Here is an 18,743-nt window from a genome sequence, read left to right as displayed (position 1 = left end):
TGGTGGATGCTGGTGGTTGTAGTCTTCATGGCGGCGACCCGGTTCCGTGGCTCAGGGTGGTCAAACCAGTGGCGGAACTATTTATGTGGTTTTGATGTTTAAATGTCCGACTACGCCACCCGTGGATTGCGGTCAGAGTGAACCACCGCTGCAGGGCAGACCGCTGAGGCTGGTGTTGTGGGTGCAGCAGAGCGTAGCATAACTCCCCACGGGAGGAGTATAGCCTCAGGACAGTGTATGCGGAGGATGGGGGTGATCGTGCAGGGCAGCAGCAGTAACGACACGAAGTCAGTGATGCAGTCCAGGGCCTTTACTCACAGTTCTTATTATCCAGACCACGTCTGCAGGTAACGGCTGCCCACGTCGTACTGTGCTCACCAGGTGAGGGGCTCAGACAACTCCCAGATAACTTTGGAGCGCTTCACAGGACCCCCTTTGTGTGTCCTTTGTCTGGCCTTTCTTACCAACACTTCTGTCCGGCTGCCTCGGGCCTCCTCTTGGTAAACTTAGCGCCAGTTTCCCTGACCCTATGTGCTGCCCTCCTAGCTGGTGTAGCGAGGGGCTGCACCACATAAAATGTCACAGCCTCCGGTTTCTAGCTGAGGGTCGTTTCCTGCCTCCACTAGTTTCGGGGACCGGTCTCCCCCTTTGGCCTGACCCCTCCATGCAGGTGGATTCGGGCGTGCGGTGGCGACTCGCCCGTCCGCACCCCTGGGATCCCTTCGTTCCTCGTTCCTGGAGCCTTCTCCGCTCCTCTTCCTTCCTTCTCCCTCTTCCAGGCCTGGGCCTCTGTTACTAGGCCCGCCTCCGGAGCAGAGCTCATGCAGAGCCCCTGCTCCCTGCCACTTCTGCTCAGACTTCTCTGCACTGAACTAAGATGGTGCCCACCTTTTATACTCCCTTCTCAATGCACCCAGGAACTGCTTCCTCCCTGCTCCTGCACTACAGGGTTCCCCTTCCTCAGTGTTCCCTCCCCCCACTCCAGCCAGGGACAGGGACTGTCGTGCCCATCTCAGGGGCATCTTCAGCCTAGGTGACGTATTGCGATACAGGGCCGTGATTTTGGCTATAAAAGGGTCCCCTAGACCCCTACCCCAAGCTTTTTAAGAGAATCATATATGGCGTGCCAGGAGACTCTATGGAATGCTTTCTCAGCATCCAACGAGAGTATCTAATTACAAATTTTTAACTGCATCTAGCCCAGGAAATACTTTGTGCCTAGTAGCAGTGTCTGCTAGTCAGCGGATTATCCCGGCTGTTAAGCAAGCTACACCACCTGTAGTTTGGACACTTAATTTTTTCAAAGGAAATGCTTCGGGACCACGGGATACTCAGTGAAGAGCATCAGGAGGCACCCCAAGGCATAGGGGCTGGGACTGGCAGTAGGATGCCTTGCGGTGGACAGCCAAACTCGATCCTTATAAAAGCTTTTTAACTGCAGCAGCTTTAGTGGACGCTACTGGAGCTGGAATTACGCGGCTGCTGGCATGAGACTTGCCCTCCAATAGATCCTTGTAAATGGATTTAAAGTGTATTCATTCAAATTAGAGAGACAATCTAAATTAAAAAGCTTAGAGCTGCCTCCACCACAGGGGGGCTCGCTCGACCCACCAGCGGACAGGCACCAGTATTGGGAGAGGGGGGCTGGCCGTCAGGGTTCACCGCGGCTCTGGCACAAACCCGGCGACACGGAGGTGGCACGGGCACGAGCGGACTGAACGTGTCGGCTTCTCACTTTTTGGATTTTAGAAGGGCATGACATGCCTATATCTGTGTCTCCCCCTCCTTTTACTCCTCCACCTCTTTTCTTTTCTCATGACTGTATGTACTTGTCACTTTTCCATGTGTTAGTTGTGTCTTCTGAGCAGTTTGTCAGCTTTTGGACACCTTTGAAGGTGTTTTCTATGTGTTTCTATGTGTTTTTGTTTGCCTGCCATTGGTTTTAACGGTGTTCGAAGGTGTTCGACGAACAGTTCGGCGAACACACGGGTGTTCGACGAACCGAACCGAACTCGAACACTACGGGGGTGGCTCAACACTAGTCAGGAACTACAGGAAACGTCTGACCTCTGTAATTGCAAACAAAGATTTCTGTACAAAATATTAAGTTCTGTTTTTCTATTGTATCAAATACTTATTTCACACAATAAAATGCAAATTAATTATGTAAAAATTGTACAATGTGATTTTCAGGATTTTTTTTAGATTGTGTCTCTCACAGGTGAAGTGTACCTACGATAAAAATTACAGCCCTTTCCATTCTTTGTAGGTGGGAAAACTTGCAAAATCGGCAATGTAATAAATACTTATTTTCCCCACTGTATATATATCAGGAAGGGGCCCAGGATGAGGGACATATATACCAAGATGGGGGAGATATGTGACTCGCCCCCTGGGCCGTTGGGCACTCGGAACCGGGCAATAGGGAGACGATGGGGGTAGTAGTGACGACCCGGTCCCGTGGCTCAGGGTGGTCAGACCAGTGGCAGTCTTTTAGATGTTTTAAGAGATGTCCGACTACGCCACCCGTGGATTGCGGTTATTAGGAACCGCCGCTGCAGGGCAGTCCGCTGGGGCTGATGATGTATGCAGCTGAGATGGTGTGACTCCCCACGGGAAGAGTGAGGCCCCAGGGAAGTGTAGTGGATGGTGGGAGTGATGGTGGTGAGAGTCCCAGTACCGGTAATGCCGGAGAAGCGAAAAAGCACACAGACAACGTACTGCAGTCCAGGGTCTTTACTCACGGTTAATATCCAAGTCACTTCTGCAGGGAATGACTGCCCGAGCCGTGCCGCGTCCACCAGGTGAGGGGCTCGGTCAACTCCCAGGCAGCTCAGGAGTATAGCTCAGGACCCCCTTTAATCCTTCCTCTGGCCTGCCTCACCAGTGACCCACTTTTGTCCAGCTACCGCGGACTTGTGCGGTTAAACGTGGGCCCCGTCCTCCGCTGTCCTATATGGTGCCTTCCTAGCAGGTTTGATGAGGAGTCGCACCAATAAATGGTCACGACGTCCGGTCTTTGGCTGAGGGTAGTTTCTCCTCCACAAACTTGGGATCCGGCACCCTTAATCTGCCTGACCCTTCACCCTGTATTCTCGTGGGTTCTTAGGGTCCCTTCTGCCTTCTTGTTCCTGAGCCCCTCTGTTTCTCTGTCTCTCCTCCTTCTTTCCTGTTCCTTCTTCTCCTCCCTTCTCGTGGAGCTGGGCTGAGGTGACACCACAGCTCCCCTTTACCTCCTCCTCGGCCTCTCACTAGGCCCTCCTGGAGTAGAGCTCCTACAGAGCCTCTACTCCCTGTCTTCTCCTCTCTCTGCACAGACTGCACCTAGATCTAAGATGGTGCCCACTTTTTATACCTCCCTCTGACCATGAGCCCAGGTGACCAGCAACCAATGGGCTCCTACCTACGCTCAGGAACCAACCCCTATCTGCCCCTACATCACTGGGTATTCCTCCCCCCTCCCCACTCCAGACAGGGATATAGTCGGTCGTGCCTGCACTTCTGTCTAGTGGGAGCACCGTTGAGCTGTCCCTCGGAAATGGGGTGTGTGTGCTGTATGCAGCTAACTGAGCCCTGGTCCATACTCCATCCTTACCCGGGAGTGGAATACCACACCTCTGGCAGAGGTGCAATACCCCTGTAGCGGCCGAACCCTCGAGGCGCTACATATGTAACAGGATAGGGAACATATATACCAAGATGAGGGACATAAATACCAGGATGTGGGGATGTGGGACATATATACCAGGAAGGGGCCCAGGATGGGGACATATGTACCAGGATGGGGGGCACATATAAAAGGATGGGGGACATATATAACAAGAATGAACCCTGGATGAGGGACACAGGATAGGGGACATTACTACCTAATGGGAGGAGGCAGCATGTATGTCCTATACATCTGACCAACATGCAGGAAATGGGGGGCCCAGGTCCAAATTTTGCATTGGGTCCTATTGGACTTTAGTTAAGCCACTAATATACACGTGAATTTCCTGAAAGAACAGGAAGTATGTGTCTAGAACAGCTCCAATGGCCAATGTGTAAATTGCAATTGCAATTGTAAATTGCAAAATTTAATTTATTTTTAATACAGATTGTGGTATGAAAAAAAAAATATTGGCAAAATGTAAAAAAAACCCCCATTTTTAATAAAAAACCTGATTTAAACAATAGGTAAAACATTAACATAGTTCTTCTATTCACTTTTTATTTAGATCAAGTCAAGAGCGCTTATGTGATTTTACTATTTTTCACATTGAATTTTTTACTCTTACTTTGAAGTGGGAATAAATGAATAATAAATCAATCAAAATGAAATTATCTTAGCTTTAAATATAATTTTGGAATACTTACAGAAATCTAACAACTTAAGGACATTTCTATTTTTTGCCTCGAGGAAACAGCAGTTTGTTTTTTGTGTTTTTTTTTTTAATCACTGTGTACCAAGAGCAATATCTGTTTCGTTTTTTTGGTTAACCCCTTCCTGACATGGGAATTTTTCATTTTTGCACTTTAGTTTTTTTCATCCTCTTCTCCCAAGGGCCAATAATTTTCTATTTTTCCGTCAACATAGTAGTATGAGGGTTTGTTTTTTGCAAGACGAGTTGTCATTTTGAATTGTAACCTCCATTTTACAATGTAATGAACTGAAAAATGAGAAAAATATTTGGGGAATTTAAAAAAAAAAAAATGCAATTCCACAATTGTTTTTTGAATTTTGGGTTTGCAGAGTTCACTGTACAGTAAAAATAACCTGGCAATATGATTTTACAGGTCAGTATGATTATAAAGATACCAGACATGCATAGTTTTTTTTTTTAATGTTGCTTATGTCAGCATTTTCCAGCACCTGCAACGTTTTAAATTTTCTGGCAATGGGGCTGTTGTTTTTTGAAGTGCATTTAGGGGTAGATATGGAGTTTTGATTGCTTCTTATTTCATTTGTTGCAGTGGTCAAAAAAACACAATTCTGACATTTCTATTTTTTTTCTCTTTATGGGGTTTACCAATTGGGTTAATTAATTTTATATTTTGATAGATCGGACTTTTTTGGGGTGTGGAGATCCCACATATGAGTATTTATTTTATATTTTTTCATTTCTCTATTTTTATTGGGAGAAAAGGGGGTTGATTCTAACTTTTATATACAGTGAATAGCAGGCTATGTATAGCAAAAATCATTTTCTCATATAGAGCCCAACAACAGGATGGACTTCAACAGAGTACTGTCATGATAAGCATAGTAGTGTTCAGCAGATGTATGGTTATCATAGCAACCCATAGGCACCCTGCAATTGCATTTCGGGGAGCTGATGGATGCTTAGTACAGCGCGCACCACCCGTGCGCCAGAGACGTTCACTGTCGCTGTCACACATTGACAGCAGCCTTTAACAGGTTAACAGTCATGGGTGGAGCTCATCTGCATCTGCGGCTGTTAAAGGCAGATGATTGCTGAATAACAGCATCTACCAGGAAGGATGAAAGCTCAGCTCCTGAGCCCGCATCAAAGACAGGGTGCCGACAATGGACATACCAGTACATCTAAATTCGGTAAGGGATAAAATTATTAAAAATTGAGTTCTCAGTGGTTAATACCATTTCATGACTAACTGAAAAAGTGATGATGACAATTAGTCAGCTTTCAAGACTACTTAGATATCCTCATCTTTTCAGTTAGCTATTAAAGGGTTGTCAAAAAGGGTTGTTAAAGATATTAAAGGGGTTGTCAACTACATGGACAACCCCTTCATAATTTAAAGTGTTTGCCTCCATTAAAATAAAAACACCCATACTCACCTCCACTGCTGGTGCTGTTTTAGTGTTGTAAGCACTGGCTCTCCCCCCCGGGGGCTCATGTGAAGGTGTTGCATCACGCAAGTCCTGCGCCCAATCAGCACCGTCATCGCTATCTACGCCTTCGGACAAATCGAACATCTTCAGGAAGTCAGGGCTGCGGCAGCTCTCTCACTTCCTGTTGATGTCTGATTTGTCCGAAGGAGGAGACAGTGATGACAGTGCTGATTGGGCGCAGGGCTCACATGACATAACAACGTCACGTGAGCCCTGGGAACGCGAGTGCCAATGTGACGCCCCTGAGGGTTCAGTCGCCACAGAGGTGCTGCATCTCACCCAGAGGTGTGGTATCCCACTCTCAGGTAAGGATAGAGTGCTGCCCGGGACCCTAACACCTGCATCCAACACATCCACTTCAGTAAGGCAGGGCGAGATTGCTCCTAAGGGAGAGCACAGTCCCTGGTCCCTGGCTGGAGTGGAGGGGAACCAAGTGAGGGGGAACCATGTAGTGCGTGTGGGTGGAGGACGTAGATCAGGGGAGCACAGGAAAGGAAGTTGTATAAAATGGGAAGCCATCTTGTAAAGTGAGTTCAGTTGGAGGAGGAAAGTGAGGGGAGCAGGGACTCTGTACGAGCTCTGCTCCAGAGGGGGCCTAGCAGAGAGGCCAAGGACTGAGGAGAGGAGAGGGAGCAGGAAAGAAGGCTCCAGGAGGAACGAGGGGATCCTAGGGCTATGGGCAGTGCTGGAGGCCACCCGTACGCCTGAATCTACCAGGTGTGGAAGGATCAAGCCGCAGAGGGGACCGGCCCCTAAACTAGCGGAGAACTATATGGCTCAGCTAGAAATCGGAGGCTTCTGTACTTTTAGGGTGCAGTTGCCACAGCCACAATTACATTGCCGAGAAGGAGGTCACAGAGGGTCCAGGGGACTGCAGGTCTCCCAACAAGACCCGAGGCTACCGGATTGGGACACTGATTGTGAGGCGCAGGGCACGAGGATTAGAGCCAGCGCAGGAAGACGACTGAGGAAGGCACACAGAAAGGGGTCCCGTTAAGTGCTCTGGAATTACCTGAGGGATTGCTGAACCCCTGCCTGGTGAGCACAGCGCGACGTGGAAGGCTGTAACCTGGACAGTACAACCTGAGGAACTTAACAACTGTGAGTAAACTCTGAAGACTGCACCCCACTGTCTCTGTGAATTACTGCTGCGCCATCACTCCCTGCACTACACTGCACTACACTGTCCAGCATCATATACAACATCTATATCAACTTCTACACTGCCCTGGAGCTAAGCTCTACCTGTGGATAGTTAGACCAACTCTGCTGCATTAACAACAGCTTCAGAGGACCTGCTCCGCAGCGGCGGCTCCACATAGCCGCATACCACAGGTGGCGTCACGAACTTTATATAAAACTATAAATCCCCTGTAAATATCCCCTTTTGATTGACCGCCCTGGGTCACGGACCGGGTCACAGCCACTGTGACATCACCCCTAGGAGTGACTGGCCCGGCACCGAGTACCCCACGGCCCACGGGGCGCGTCACCAACACTGCTGGAATGGTGCCGGCACCGGAGGTGAGTATAGGTGTTTTTATTTTAACTGGGGCAAACACGTAGATTGATAAAGGGTTGTCTGAATAGTAGACAACCCTTTTAACAACCGAGGATGCTCAATATTTATTATTATTATTATTCTACTGGTAGAAAGATATTTATTTTTTTTCTACCTTTTTGTAACGCATAGTCATATGGGTAAAGAAAAGCAAGGAGTAATCAGCTGACCGCCCTGTCCAGAGCCTATTATGGATACCTGTAGTGCCGGTTTGGTGCATGGAATGATTTGCCCAAGTACATTCAGCGCAGCAGAACCTTCCTCAGACGGCCATTAATAACCTCAATGATGTCAGCCAAGCTGTGTAAGGGTATGTGCACACGATGCAGAAATGCTCAGGATTTTTTCCTGAGCGTTTCTGCATCTCTCTGGCAGGAAAAAACGCATGCGGATTGTACATGCGGTTTCCTGCCAGGGACATGCGGAAATGAAGCGGTCTTCACTTTCATTTCCGCATGCGGGTTGACAAGCGCTTCCCAAGCGATTTTAGCATCACTTGGAAAGTGCTTGTCAACTTCACACTATATAAATCCATGCAGCCGGCATGGATTTATATAGTGTGTGATGTCAAAAAATAAAAAATAAATCTATACTTTACCCTCTGATGGCCCCCGGTGTCCTGCTTCATCGGTCCCGGCTGCCGGCAGTGAAGACTGTAGGACCTTCCGACGTCAGCGTCACGTGACCCGTCACATGACTCTGACGTCAGCGAAGGTCCTTCATTCAACCCCGAAGTGCGCGGGAAGCCGGCAGGACGCAGCGCGGGCCGTCAGAAGGTGAGAATATATATATTTTTTATTTTATTCTTTTTTTTTAATGGTACCTGGGTCTGGATGAGAGTCCTCTCATCCACACCCGGGTACCATCCGCACATTAGACCGCATGAAAAGCGCATCAACATATACAGTGATGCGGATTCCATGCGGTCTAATGCAAGTCAATGGCGGCAAAAGAGCAGCGTTTCCGCAAAATTAATTGACATGCTGCGGATTTTTGACCGCAGCGTTTACGCTGCGGAAAAATCCGCATCATGGGCAGAGCACATGCGGATTTCAATTGGGGAACATTGCTGCCCTTCTACCATGCGTTTTTCATGCTTTTCCGCGGCGTTTACGCAACTGCAAAAACGCCGCGGAAACGCATGAAAAACGCATCGTGTGAACTCAGCCTTAGTGTAGGGATTTCCTAACTTGGCACTTAGACTAGATACTGAATAAATCGAGATGTTTTGAGAGTTTTGTCTCCATTTTTTTAGAATTTATATATCAGTAACATGTCTATCCATCCTGTGACTTCCATAATTCCATGATTTTTTATTCTTCACGTTGCAATTTCAATCAGTGCAGAAACACAATGCAGAAACACAACATTCCCAAGTTAAGTGCACACACATATAATGTACACTCACAATATTGTGATGGCAAAACCAGTTGGTGACTAGAACAAGCATTTAGTGCATATCTGTAAAGAAGTAGCTAACAAGGTTGGCTACATTGTATCTAAGGCACGTGCAAGTGACAAAACGTGCAATTTCTGCTCACATGAGTATGTCTGACACCCCAGCCATTGCCATAAGACCGGCCCTGGTCAGTTTCATCAGGTGTCTGAAACGAAGAACCAAACTAATGTTACTAGGTATCAATGAGTGCAGTTAACTTTGGGGTGCGTTCATCATTCATTTTTATCATTTAATATTAACCAGCAAAATAAATTCTCCACCTATTGATTTAAGGGACTATTACAAACAAAAATGCACATAAAGCAAATCCGATTACGGCACGTAGACATAGGCGCTTTGCATTTTAAGCAAAGTTAATCATTATGAATGATGATAAATGCAAAATACATGCACACTTTTTTATGTGTTCTTTAATGCGTTCTATTAAAGAGAATGTCCAAGAGTCTGTCAGTACAAAACGACTGTTCAAACCAAGCACAAGTGCTCAGTACACACTTAGTGTGGCCAAACAGTTGAGTGCAACTTCCCGCCTACTAGTTTTGAATCTATCTTTGGGCCCCTTGATTGACAGCTCTGATCTTAGAAGAGTCAGAAAAGAGCAGAGTCAGATGAAAAGAAAAGTAGGTGGGAAGGTGAACTGCACTGAACCCTTGGTTTGAGCAGTCATTTTGTGCCGACAGACTCCCTTTAAAGGGAACCTTTCATATGATTTAATTATGGGCAGCATTATTCAGATGCTGGTTGCATTATTGCATTATTTTAAATGCAGCAGTGTTTCAGAGAAAACATATTTTGAAATTTTGCCCGGGTACTATGCGTCTTGGATGACCAATCCAAGGCAGGGCCCTTGTGCATCTCCCAACACTTCTCCTACAGACTGACAGGTCTCTCCTGGGGACTGCGGCGAGGAGAAGCTGTCGGGACCCTGCCTCTTCTATTATTCATCTTAGTTACATCATCCCTTTATGGCTCTTAAAAGCAAGGATTCTCTGAAACACTGCAGCGTTGCAGAGTAAAACATAGATGGCTGCAATAACGGAGCAAGTGTTTGGTTTATGCTGCTTCTGGTTCGGGCAGCATGAATCAGTTTACACATTAACTTTAAAAGCTTAGGAAATTAATTCATGTTATAAAAAAACAAATAAAAAATAATGCTGATCCTCCCAAGATACCCACCAGTCTTTATTAATTTATCTGATAACATGCTGTAGATCCACGTAATGGATGGAGTCAGTTATTGGCTTTAGCTTTTCTTTTGCGCTACATTCCAGCAAATGATTGGCTGCAGCAATCACATGGATGTACTAAACATCATCATTCCAGTACCATAAACAAAGACCGGCTGGGGGGATATACCAGTAGAGTGTTTTTTTGCATTATTATTCTATAACATCTTCCAGAAAATGAATCATGTACAGAAGCAGCAAGCGCTATCTGAACAGTCGAGGTGGCAACTCCATTGCATAATGAGGCAGTTCATGAACCTACAGTGGTTACGGAAAGTATTCAGACCCCTTTAAATTTTTCTCTCTTTGTTTCATTGCAGCCACATGGTAGATTCTAAAAGGTAAAAAAAAAATCTCATTAATGTACACTGCACCCCATCTTGACTGAAAAAAAAAACAGAAATGTAGAAATTTTTGCAAATTTATTAAAAAAGAAAAACTGAAATATCACATGGTCATAAGTATTCAGACCCTTTGCTCAGTATTGAGTAGAAGCCCCCTTTTGAGCTAGTAATGAGTCTTCTTGGGAATGATGCAAGAAGTTTTTCACACCTGGATTTGGGGATCCTCTGCCATTCTTCCTTGCAGATCCTTTCCAGTTCCGTCAGGTTGGATGGTGAACATTGGTGGACAGCCATTTTCAGGTCTCTCCAGAGATGCTCAATTGGGTTTAGGTCACGGCTCTGGCTGGGCAAGTCAAGAATGGTCACAGAGTTGTTCTGAAGCCACTCCTTTGTTATTTTAGCTGTGTACTTAGGGTTATTGTCTTGTTGGAAGGTGAACCTTCGGCCAAGTCTGAGATCCAGAGCACTCTGGAAGAGGTTTTTATCCAGGATATCTCTGTACCTTCAATTGCAACCAGTTGTCCTGTACCTGCGGCTGAAAAACACCCCCATAGCATGATGCTGCCACCACCATGTTTCACTGTTAGGATTGTATTGGGCAGGTGATGAGCAGTGACTGGTTTTCTCCACGCATACCGCTTAGAATTATCACCAAAAAGTTCTATCTTCGTCTCATCAGACCAGAGAATCTTATTTCTCATAGTCTGGGAGTCCTTCATGTGTTTTTGAGCAAATTCTATGCGGGCTTTCATATGTCTTGCATTGAGGAGAGGCTTCCGTCGGGCCACTCTGCCATATAGGCTTTTGTTATGTATATCCCTATCACATGTAAAGCGCCATGGAATAAATGGCGCTATAATAATAAATAATAATAATAATAATAGGCCTGACTTGTGAAGAGCTGCAGTGATAGTTGACTTTGTGGAACTTTCTCCCATCTCCCTATTGCATCTCTGGAGCTCAGCCACAGTGATCTTGGGGTTCTTCTTTACCTCTCTCACCAAGGCTCTTCTTCCACGATTGCTTAGTTTGGCTGGACGGCAGGTCTAGGAAGACTTCTGGTAGTCCCAAACTTCTTCCTTTTAAGGATTATGGAGGCCACTGTGCTCTTAGGAACCTTGAGTAATGCAGAAATTCTTTTGTAACCTTGGCCAGATCTGTGCCTTGCCACAATTCTGTCTCTGAGCTCCTTGGGCAGTTCCTTTGAGCTCATGATTCTCATTTGGTCTGACATGCACTGTGAGCTGTGAGGTCTTGTATAGATAGGTGTGTACCTTTCCAAATCAAGTCCTATCAGTTTAATTAAACACAGCTGGACTCCAATGAAGGAGTAGAACCATCTCAAGGAGGATCACAAGTAAATGGACAGCATGTGACTTAAATATGAGAGTCTGAGCAAAGGGTCTGAATACTTATGACCATGTAATATTTCAGTTTTTCTTTTTTAATAAATTTGCAAAAAAAACTACATTTCTGTTTTTTTTTCATTCAAGATAGGGTGCAGAGTGTACTTTAATGAGAAAAAAAATGAACTTTTTATAAATTTATCAAATGGCTGCAATGAAACAAAGAGTGAAAAATTTAAAGGCGTCTGAATACTTTCCGTACCCACTGTATTGAAGTAAGGAGACAGCATAGAGCTGCATGTCGGCTACATTACTTTTTTAGGGTTTAATATAATACTTGCTATTGCTGTAATGTGCTTTAACAATTAAAGCAATTGAAGTTCTCTGTAGAATGTCCACCTTTTTGTTTTTGCCACTAGAAATTTGTGAATCTTAGGCTATGTTCACACATTGCTTTTTAGCTGCGTCTTTTTCTGCAGCCAAAACCTGCTCTCTTGACAGTAAAAAAAGCTGCTCACGAAGAAAAGCTGCGTTTTTGCTGTGTTTTTTTTTTTTTGCTGCATTTTTGGTGCAGATTATATGTGTCATTTGTCTACAGTACATGTTTAATAAAGTTAGTTTCATTCACCAAGAAAGCAGCAAAAACACATGGTTGCATTTTTTGCATCGTGTTTTCAATTTCTCATTGCTTTCAATGGTAAAAAAAAAGCTGCAAAAAACGCTCAAAGAATAGACATGCTGCAGTTAGCAAAAAAGCATCACTTTTCGAATTCAGTCAGGAAAAAACAAGCAATAATGTGCATAAAATTTCTGAGATCTCATAGCTTTTGCTGGTACTGTAAAAAGCAGCTTTTCATTTGCATTAAAAAATGCATGAAAGAACCTGCAAAAACGCAATGTGTGAACATAGCTTTAGTGTTCATGCACACCACAGCACAGCTGTCATATGATAAAACGGGAACCTGTCATATGATTCATGTTGGCTGAACCACGGCACATGAATCAGAGACCGACTCGCTCATTACGAACATGTATGTTCCCGCGGACTTCTCTCCCCCATGCTAAGGTAGATTGACAGGTCTCTCCCTATACTGTACACACATAAGAAGAGTCCTACCAGTCTAATTGAGTGGGCAGGGAGAAGTCAGCGGGACCATACCTTTTGGACTAGTCACCTAGTCCCAATTGTCAACTATGTTTCAGACTAAAACATTATTGTGTGTTACAAGGGAAGCGGGCTATGTGCGCCACTGCCGTATTCATTGTCTTGGGACTTCCGGAGATAACCTAGCACTGCTATTTTTGGCCACCCTATCACCTATAAATGGAGTGGTGGCAAGTTTGTTATGCCACATGGCTTTATTCCCATGTCGCCCTTCAGAATTACATTCTCAGGACCGGTTGCAATACTAATGGTGGGATCTCTAGCAATCAGCAAGTAATCACCGATCCTGGGATAACTTACAGTACAGACCAAAAGTTTGGACACACCTTCTCATTTAAAGATTTTTCTGTATTTTCATGACTTTGAAAATTGTACATTCACACTGAAGGCATCAAAACTATGAATTAACACATGCGGAATTATATACTTACAAAAAAAGAGTGAAACAACTGAAAATATGTCTTATATTCTAGGTTCTTCAAAGTAGCCACCTTTTGCTTTGATGACTGCTTTGTACACTCTTGGCATTCTCTTGATGAGCTTCAAGAGGTAGTCACCGGAAATGGTTTTCACTTCACAGGTGTGCCCTGTCAGGGTTAATAAGTGGGATTTCTTGCCTTATAAATGGGGTTGGGACCATCAGTTGGGTTGTGAAGAAGTCTGGTGGATACACAGCTGATAGTCCTACTGAATAGACTGTTAGAATTTGTATTATAGCAATAAAAAAGCAGCTGAGTAAAGAAAAACGAGTGGCCATCATTACTTTAAGAAATGAAGGTCAGTCAGTGCGAAAAATTGGGCAAACTTTGAAAGTGTCCCCAATGCAGTTGCAAAAACCATCTAGCGCTACAAAGAAACTGGCTCACATGAGGACCGCCCCAGGAAAGGAAGACCTCTGCTTCTGAGGATAAGTTTATCCGAGTCAACAGCCTCAGAAATCGCAGGTTAACAGCAGCTCAGATTAGAGACCAGGTCAATGCCACACAGAGTTCTAGCAGCAGACACATCTCTACAACAACTGTTAAGAGGAGACTTTGTGCAGCAGGCCTTCATGGTAAAATAGCTGCTAGGAAACCTCTGCTAAGGACAGGCAACAAGCAGAAGAGACTTGTTTGGGCTAAAGAACACAAGGAATGGACATTAGACCAGTGGAAATCTGTGCTTTGGTCTGATGAGTCCAAATTTGAGATCTTTGGTTCCAACTACCGTGTCTTTGTGTGACGCAGAAAAGGTGAACGGATGGACTCTACATGCCTCGTTCCCACCGTGAAGCATGGAGGAGGAGGTGTGATGGTGTGGGGGTGCTTTGCTGGTGACACTGTTGGGAATTTATTCAAAATTGAAGGCATACTGAACCAGCATGGCTACCACAGCATCTTGCAGCGGCATGCTATTCCATCCGGTTTGCGTTTAGTTGGACCATCATTTATTTTTCAACAGGACAATGACCCCAAGCACACCTCCAGGCTGTGTAAGGGCTATTTGACCAAGAAGGAGAGTGATGGGGTGCTATGCCAGATGACCTGGCCTCCACAGTCACCAGACCTGAACCCAATGGAGATGGTTTGGGGTGAGCTGGACCGCAGAGTGAAGGCAAAAGGGCCAACAAGTGCTAAGCATCTCTAGGAACTCCTTCAAGATTGTTGGAAGACCATTTCCGGTGACTACCTCTTGAAGCTCATCAAGAGAATGCCAAGAGTGTGCAAAGCAGTCATCAAAGCAAAAGGTGGCTACTTTGAAGAACCTAGAATATAAGACATATTTTCAGTTGTTTCACACTTTTTTGTTAAGTATATAATTCCACATGTGTTAATTCATAGTTTTGATGCCTTCAGTGTGAATGTACAATTTTCATAGTCATGAAAATACAGAAAAATCTTTAAATGAGAAGGTGTGTCCAAACTTTTGGTCTGTGCTGTATATATAAACATTTAACCACTTAATGCACATGTACATTATTGAATGACTTTAATTAAGTTCTTCCCACTTTATTGTTGCAAGGAACACAGCGTTTAAAGTGTTTGACAGAGGGAGGAGGCTCCTTCTGTCGTTGCATTAATGTACCAAAGTGGTGTCAATAAGTTACTCTGGTAGCTGGGGACTTAATGGGGTTGTCCACTACTAGGACAACCCCTTGTTGATCTAAATGTTTTGCCCCTATAAAATAAAAAAGCCTATATTCAGCTTCCTTGCCGGCGCCGTTCCAGTGGTGTCGGCACTCGTATTCCTGGGGCTCTCATGCGATTGTAATGACACGTGAGCCAGGCGACAAATTAGCACTGGGGTCACTGTCTCCACCTTCAGTCGAATTGAACATTAAGAGGAAGTCTGGGCTGCGGCTGCTCTCTGACTTCCTCTTCATGTTTAATTCATACAAAGGCGGGGACAGTGACGCCGACACTGACTGGGAGCCAGGTTCACGTGTCATAATAACCACCGAGAGCTCCGGGACCACGAGTGACGACACCACTGGAACAGCGGCGGCATGGGGGTTATTTTATTGGTGCCAAACATCGACAAGGAGTTGTCCTAGTAGTGGACAACCCCTTTAACAAAGGCCTTTAGGTCTGCTATGGCACACATTAGTTTAAAATACTATAAGTTCTAAAAATTTATATTTTTAATCATGTAATCTCTGTTATAAGTTTACGCAAGTGGGATTTCTGAAATGTTTTTTACCCATAAGTCAGACCAGGGTAATGCGTTACTGTCACCATATGTAGTGGAAGTTCATGCCAAAATTGACTTTCAATTTGTATTAATATTGGTTCCCAGTATTCATTATAATGCTACTGTGCAGACCATAAGTCACATCTGTGAAAGCTGCAGCCCCAGATGCACCTCACCGACAATTGAAAAAAAATAAAATCCAAAAACAATGCATATACATAATATAAATACCAAAATAGTGGCAAAAACACAAACCTTTCTAGCTAAAAACAAGGTCTCATATGGATACATTGATGGAACAATAAAACTATGGCTCTTGGAACAAAAAAATGAGTTATTTCTAATAAATGTATTTCTCATCGTTATATTTGTAACAATGATTAGAAGAAAATGAATTTGTTACTTTTAAAGCATGACATTTACAGCAGGAAAAAAATGTTAAAAACAATGCTGGAATTGCTAGTGTTTTTTTTGTTATTTTTTGCATCCTAACCTCCACCACACCCAAAAGGTGTTTTTCAAAATGGCAAAATGGTGCCATTAAAAAATACAACTTATACCGTAAGAAAGCTAGCCAAGTCAACATAAAAAAGCAATAATGTTACGGTTCCAAAGTAGAGAATAGCCTAAAACACCTCACTTCATCACAATGGAGCACAGACTTTAAAGATGCACGTACATTCTCAACAGAACAAAGCCTATAAATACACACAGGCTATTGTAAGGGTGCTTTGTTACACACTCGGTGGCCCTATCGGGGTTTACGTCCGAACACCCCCCCCCCCGCAGAATGGGATTTGGGCATATACGCCGACGGGACCATAGACTATAATAGTGCTGACAGAGTGAACGCGTGCTCTCTAGTGCATCATTTTTGGGAGTATACGCCTACTGGAGGTGAACACATAGATGTAGTCTACTACGTCTGATGAGTATATGCCCGAAAATAATGCACGTCAGAGCGCACATTCATTCTTTCGGCACCTTTATAGTCTATGGCCCTGTTGGCACATACACTTGAATCCAGTTTTGGACGTAAGCCCCAACGGGACCAATGAACGTGTAACAAAACGCCAAGTCAAAGCACCCTAACATTATCACCATAGAGGGCATATACACATATGATCTTTTACTGGACAGCCATCCCTGTCGGATTAATGTTGCTGCTATACTTACACGTTCTATTATAAACATGTTTAAAATACAAATGGTCTGTCTCATTTTTCGAAACTGTTACGAACACTGGAATTGCTGCTTATAGTCATCAACCAGAGCTCAGAATTCTTTTGATAAACTGCTCTAGAAAAAATAAAAATTGAATTATGCCAACATTAGGGTTTTCTTTAAGGATAAAATCCTTAAAAAGATTGTCCCTTCAGGAGAGGCCCTACTCATGAGTCGTGTTAAAGCAAATGATTGCTATAGAGGAGATTCCCTTTTCTAAAACCTCTTCTAGACGTCACAGCAAACATGTGCTCTCGCACTCAAGGAATCAATGAAAATATCACAGTCCCCTATTGGGTGACGTAAAATATCATAGTTATCAGCCAACGCTGGTTCAGAAGAAATGTGGACTCGATAGCAGCTCCCACCAGCAACAAGGGCTGATCACCGGGAGAAGGACCGCTGGGGAACATCCCATCATTAGCACTTGAACTTAGAACCTCCTACATGTTTTTAGCACAGTACAGATGTGGCCTTTCTTCTATGCTGCAGACTCTAATGCTACAATGGATGTACATCCAGGCAATAGTAAGGATTTGTCTACACGGTACATGTTATGTGAAGGGTCACATAGTGTCATCACATCTAATAATTTCCTATGGATTCGCATTGCAACCTATGGACCTCCTGAGACACAGAGTCGCAAATGTTTCCAAATGTGTAGAAGTTGCTACCACTGATAGCAAATCACACGCGACTCCCTTGGTGTAGAGTTCAATGCAAGTCACATGTGACTTCTCTGCGATTTGGCCATTTTTTTACTGCAAACTCACAGATCTAAAATAGCCAAAAGTTAGGCAGGGGTCACACGGCTGTTGATTCTCTCGTGGCATCAGAGTGGCCAGGTGGTATCTGTACAGCAAAAATGATTCTGTATTTTTTGCAAATTGTCTCTTCAGAGAGGAAGAGGACTAGAACTCTAGCGCCACCTATTGGAAGTAGCCATCCTAAAAGTCAATATCGACTCCCTAACGAGCCTTGTCACATGACTTAGGATTAAAGCCAAAACCAAAATCTCAATTTGCAGACACTGTGTTTCGGGGTACTGCCCATCGTCAGTGCACAGTGTGAGATCTGGTTTGGTTGGGTGAGAGGTGTCTGACTGGGATCCAAGGGGTAATGTCTCTTCTTGCGGAGAGTGACATGTCAAGCCTGACATGCCGAGATGAGGAGACTTTTGAGCCGCAATGTTCCTCTGGGAAATATGCAAATTGTCTCTTCAGAGAAGAAGAGGACTAGAACTCTAGTGCCACCTATAGGAAGTAGCAAAATATTGACTTTCTAAAGAGCCTTGTCACATGACTTAGGATTAAAGCCAAACTTTCAATTCTGTATTTTTTATATTTTTCCCTTGGACTCTTTGGGAATTAATCTATAAAAGTATTAGATGTATGATTATACCCTTATATCTTCTGGATCCAAACTGTGTTCGCTCCAAGCAGAAGTGATGCTGCTGTTTAGGTAAGACCCAGATCTTCCCATGTCCAACTCATCTTCATAGGCCTCAGCAGCGATGTCATCTCTTGGATTATTATGTGAGTGTGAAAACTGAAAAGAATACAAAATAATAGAAAAAGAATTGAAAAATATAATACACATGGATATCGCTTAAGCCTGAATTTTTAGGGTTTCTTTTCTCAGTAAAAACATTGGCCATTCTCAGTGTTCATTAAAGAATTATTCCAACTGAAATAAGCTAACCATAGAATAGGGGATAACTAACTGATCGCTTGGTGTCTGACCGTTGGGATCTTCAGTGATCCTGAGAACATGGCTCTGGCACCTGAGGACCAGGCTCTGCAACCCTGTCTTTAATGGAGCTGAGATGCATTTGCCTGACTTTCTAAGAGAAGAACAAATCGTTTAGAGGTGAATCAAATTCACCTTGAATTTG

General features: G+C 44.2%; 1 protein-coding gene across 2 annotated transcripts in view; it reads right to left on the bottom strand.

Moving 5' to 3' along the window:
* Positions 1-18,743, bottom strand: part of GPR158 (G protein-coupled receptor 158) — a 361,595-nt gene that overhangs the window by 27,631 nt on the left and 315,221 nt on the right. The window contains exons 11-12 of one of the 2 annotated variants that reach the window (XM_073677528.1): positions 18,251-18,397; positions 8,957-9,019 (exon numbers count right to left, since the gene is read on the bottom strand). In XM_073677528.1, coding sequence (XP_073533629.1) covers positions 8,957-9,019; positions 18,251-18,397 — 210 coding nt within the window. The remainder of the gene's footprint in view (positions 1-8,956; positions 9,020-18,250; positions 18,398-18,743) is intronic. The other variant, XM_073677529.1, reaches the window with a different exon arrangement.

Source organism: Phyllobates terribilis, unplaced genomic scaffold, assembly GCF_046119375.1.
Source record: "Phyllobates terribilis strain yellow unplaced genomic scaffold, ASM4611937v1 Scaffold_4__5_contigs__length_816908805, whole genome shotgun sequence".
Classification (NCBI taxonomy): Eukaryota; Metazoa; Chordata; class Amphibia; order Anura; family Dendrobatidae; genus Phyllobates; species Phyllobates terribilis.
The sequence above is the reverse complement of the archived record's forward strand: the minus strand, read 5'-3'. Positions and strand labels throughout refer to the sequence as shown.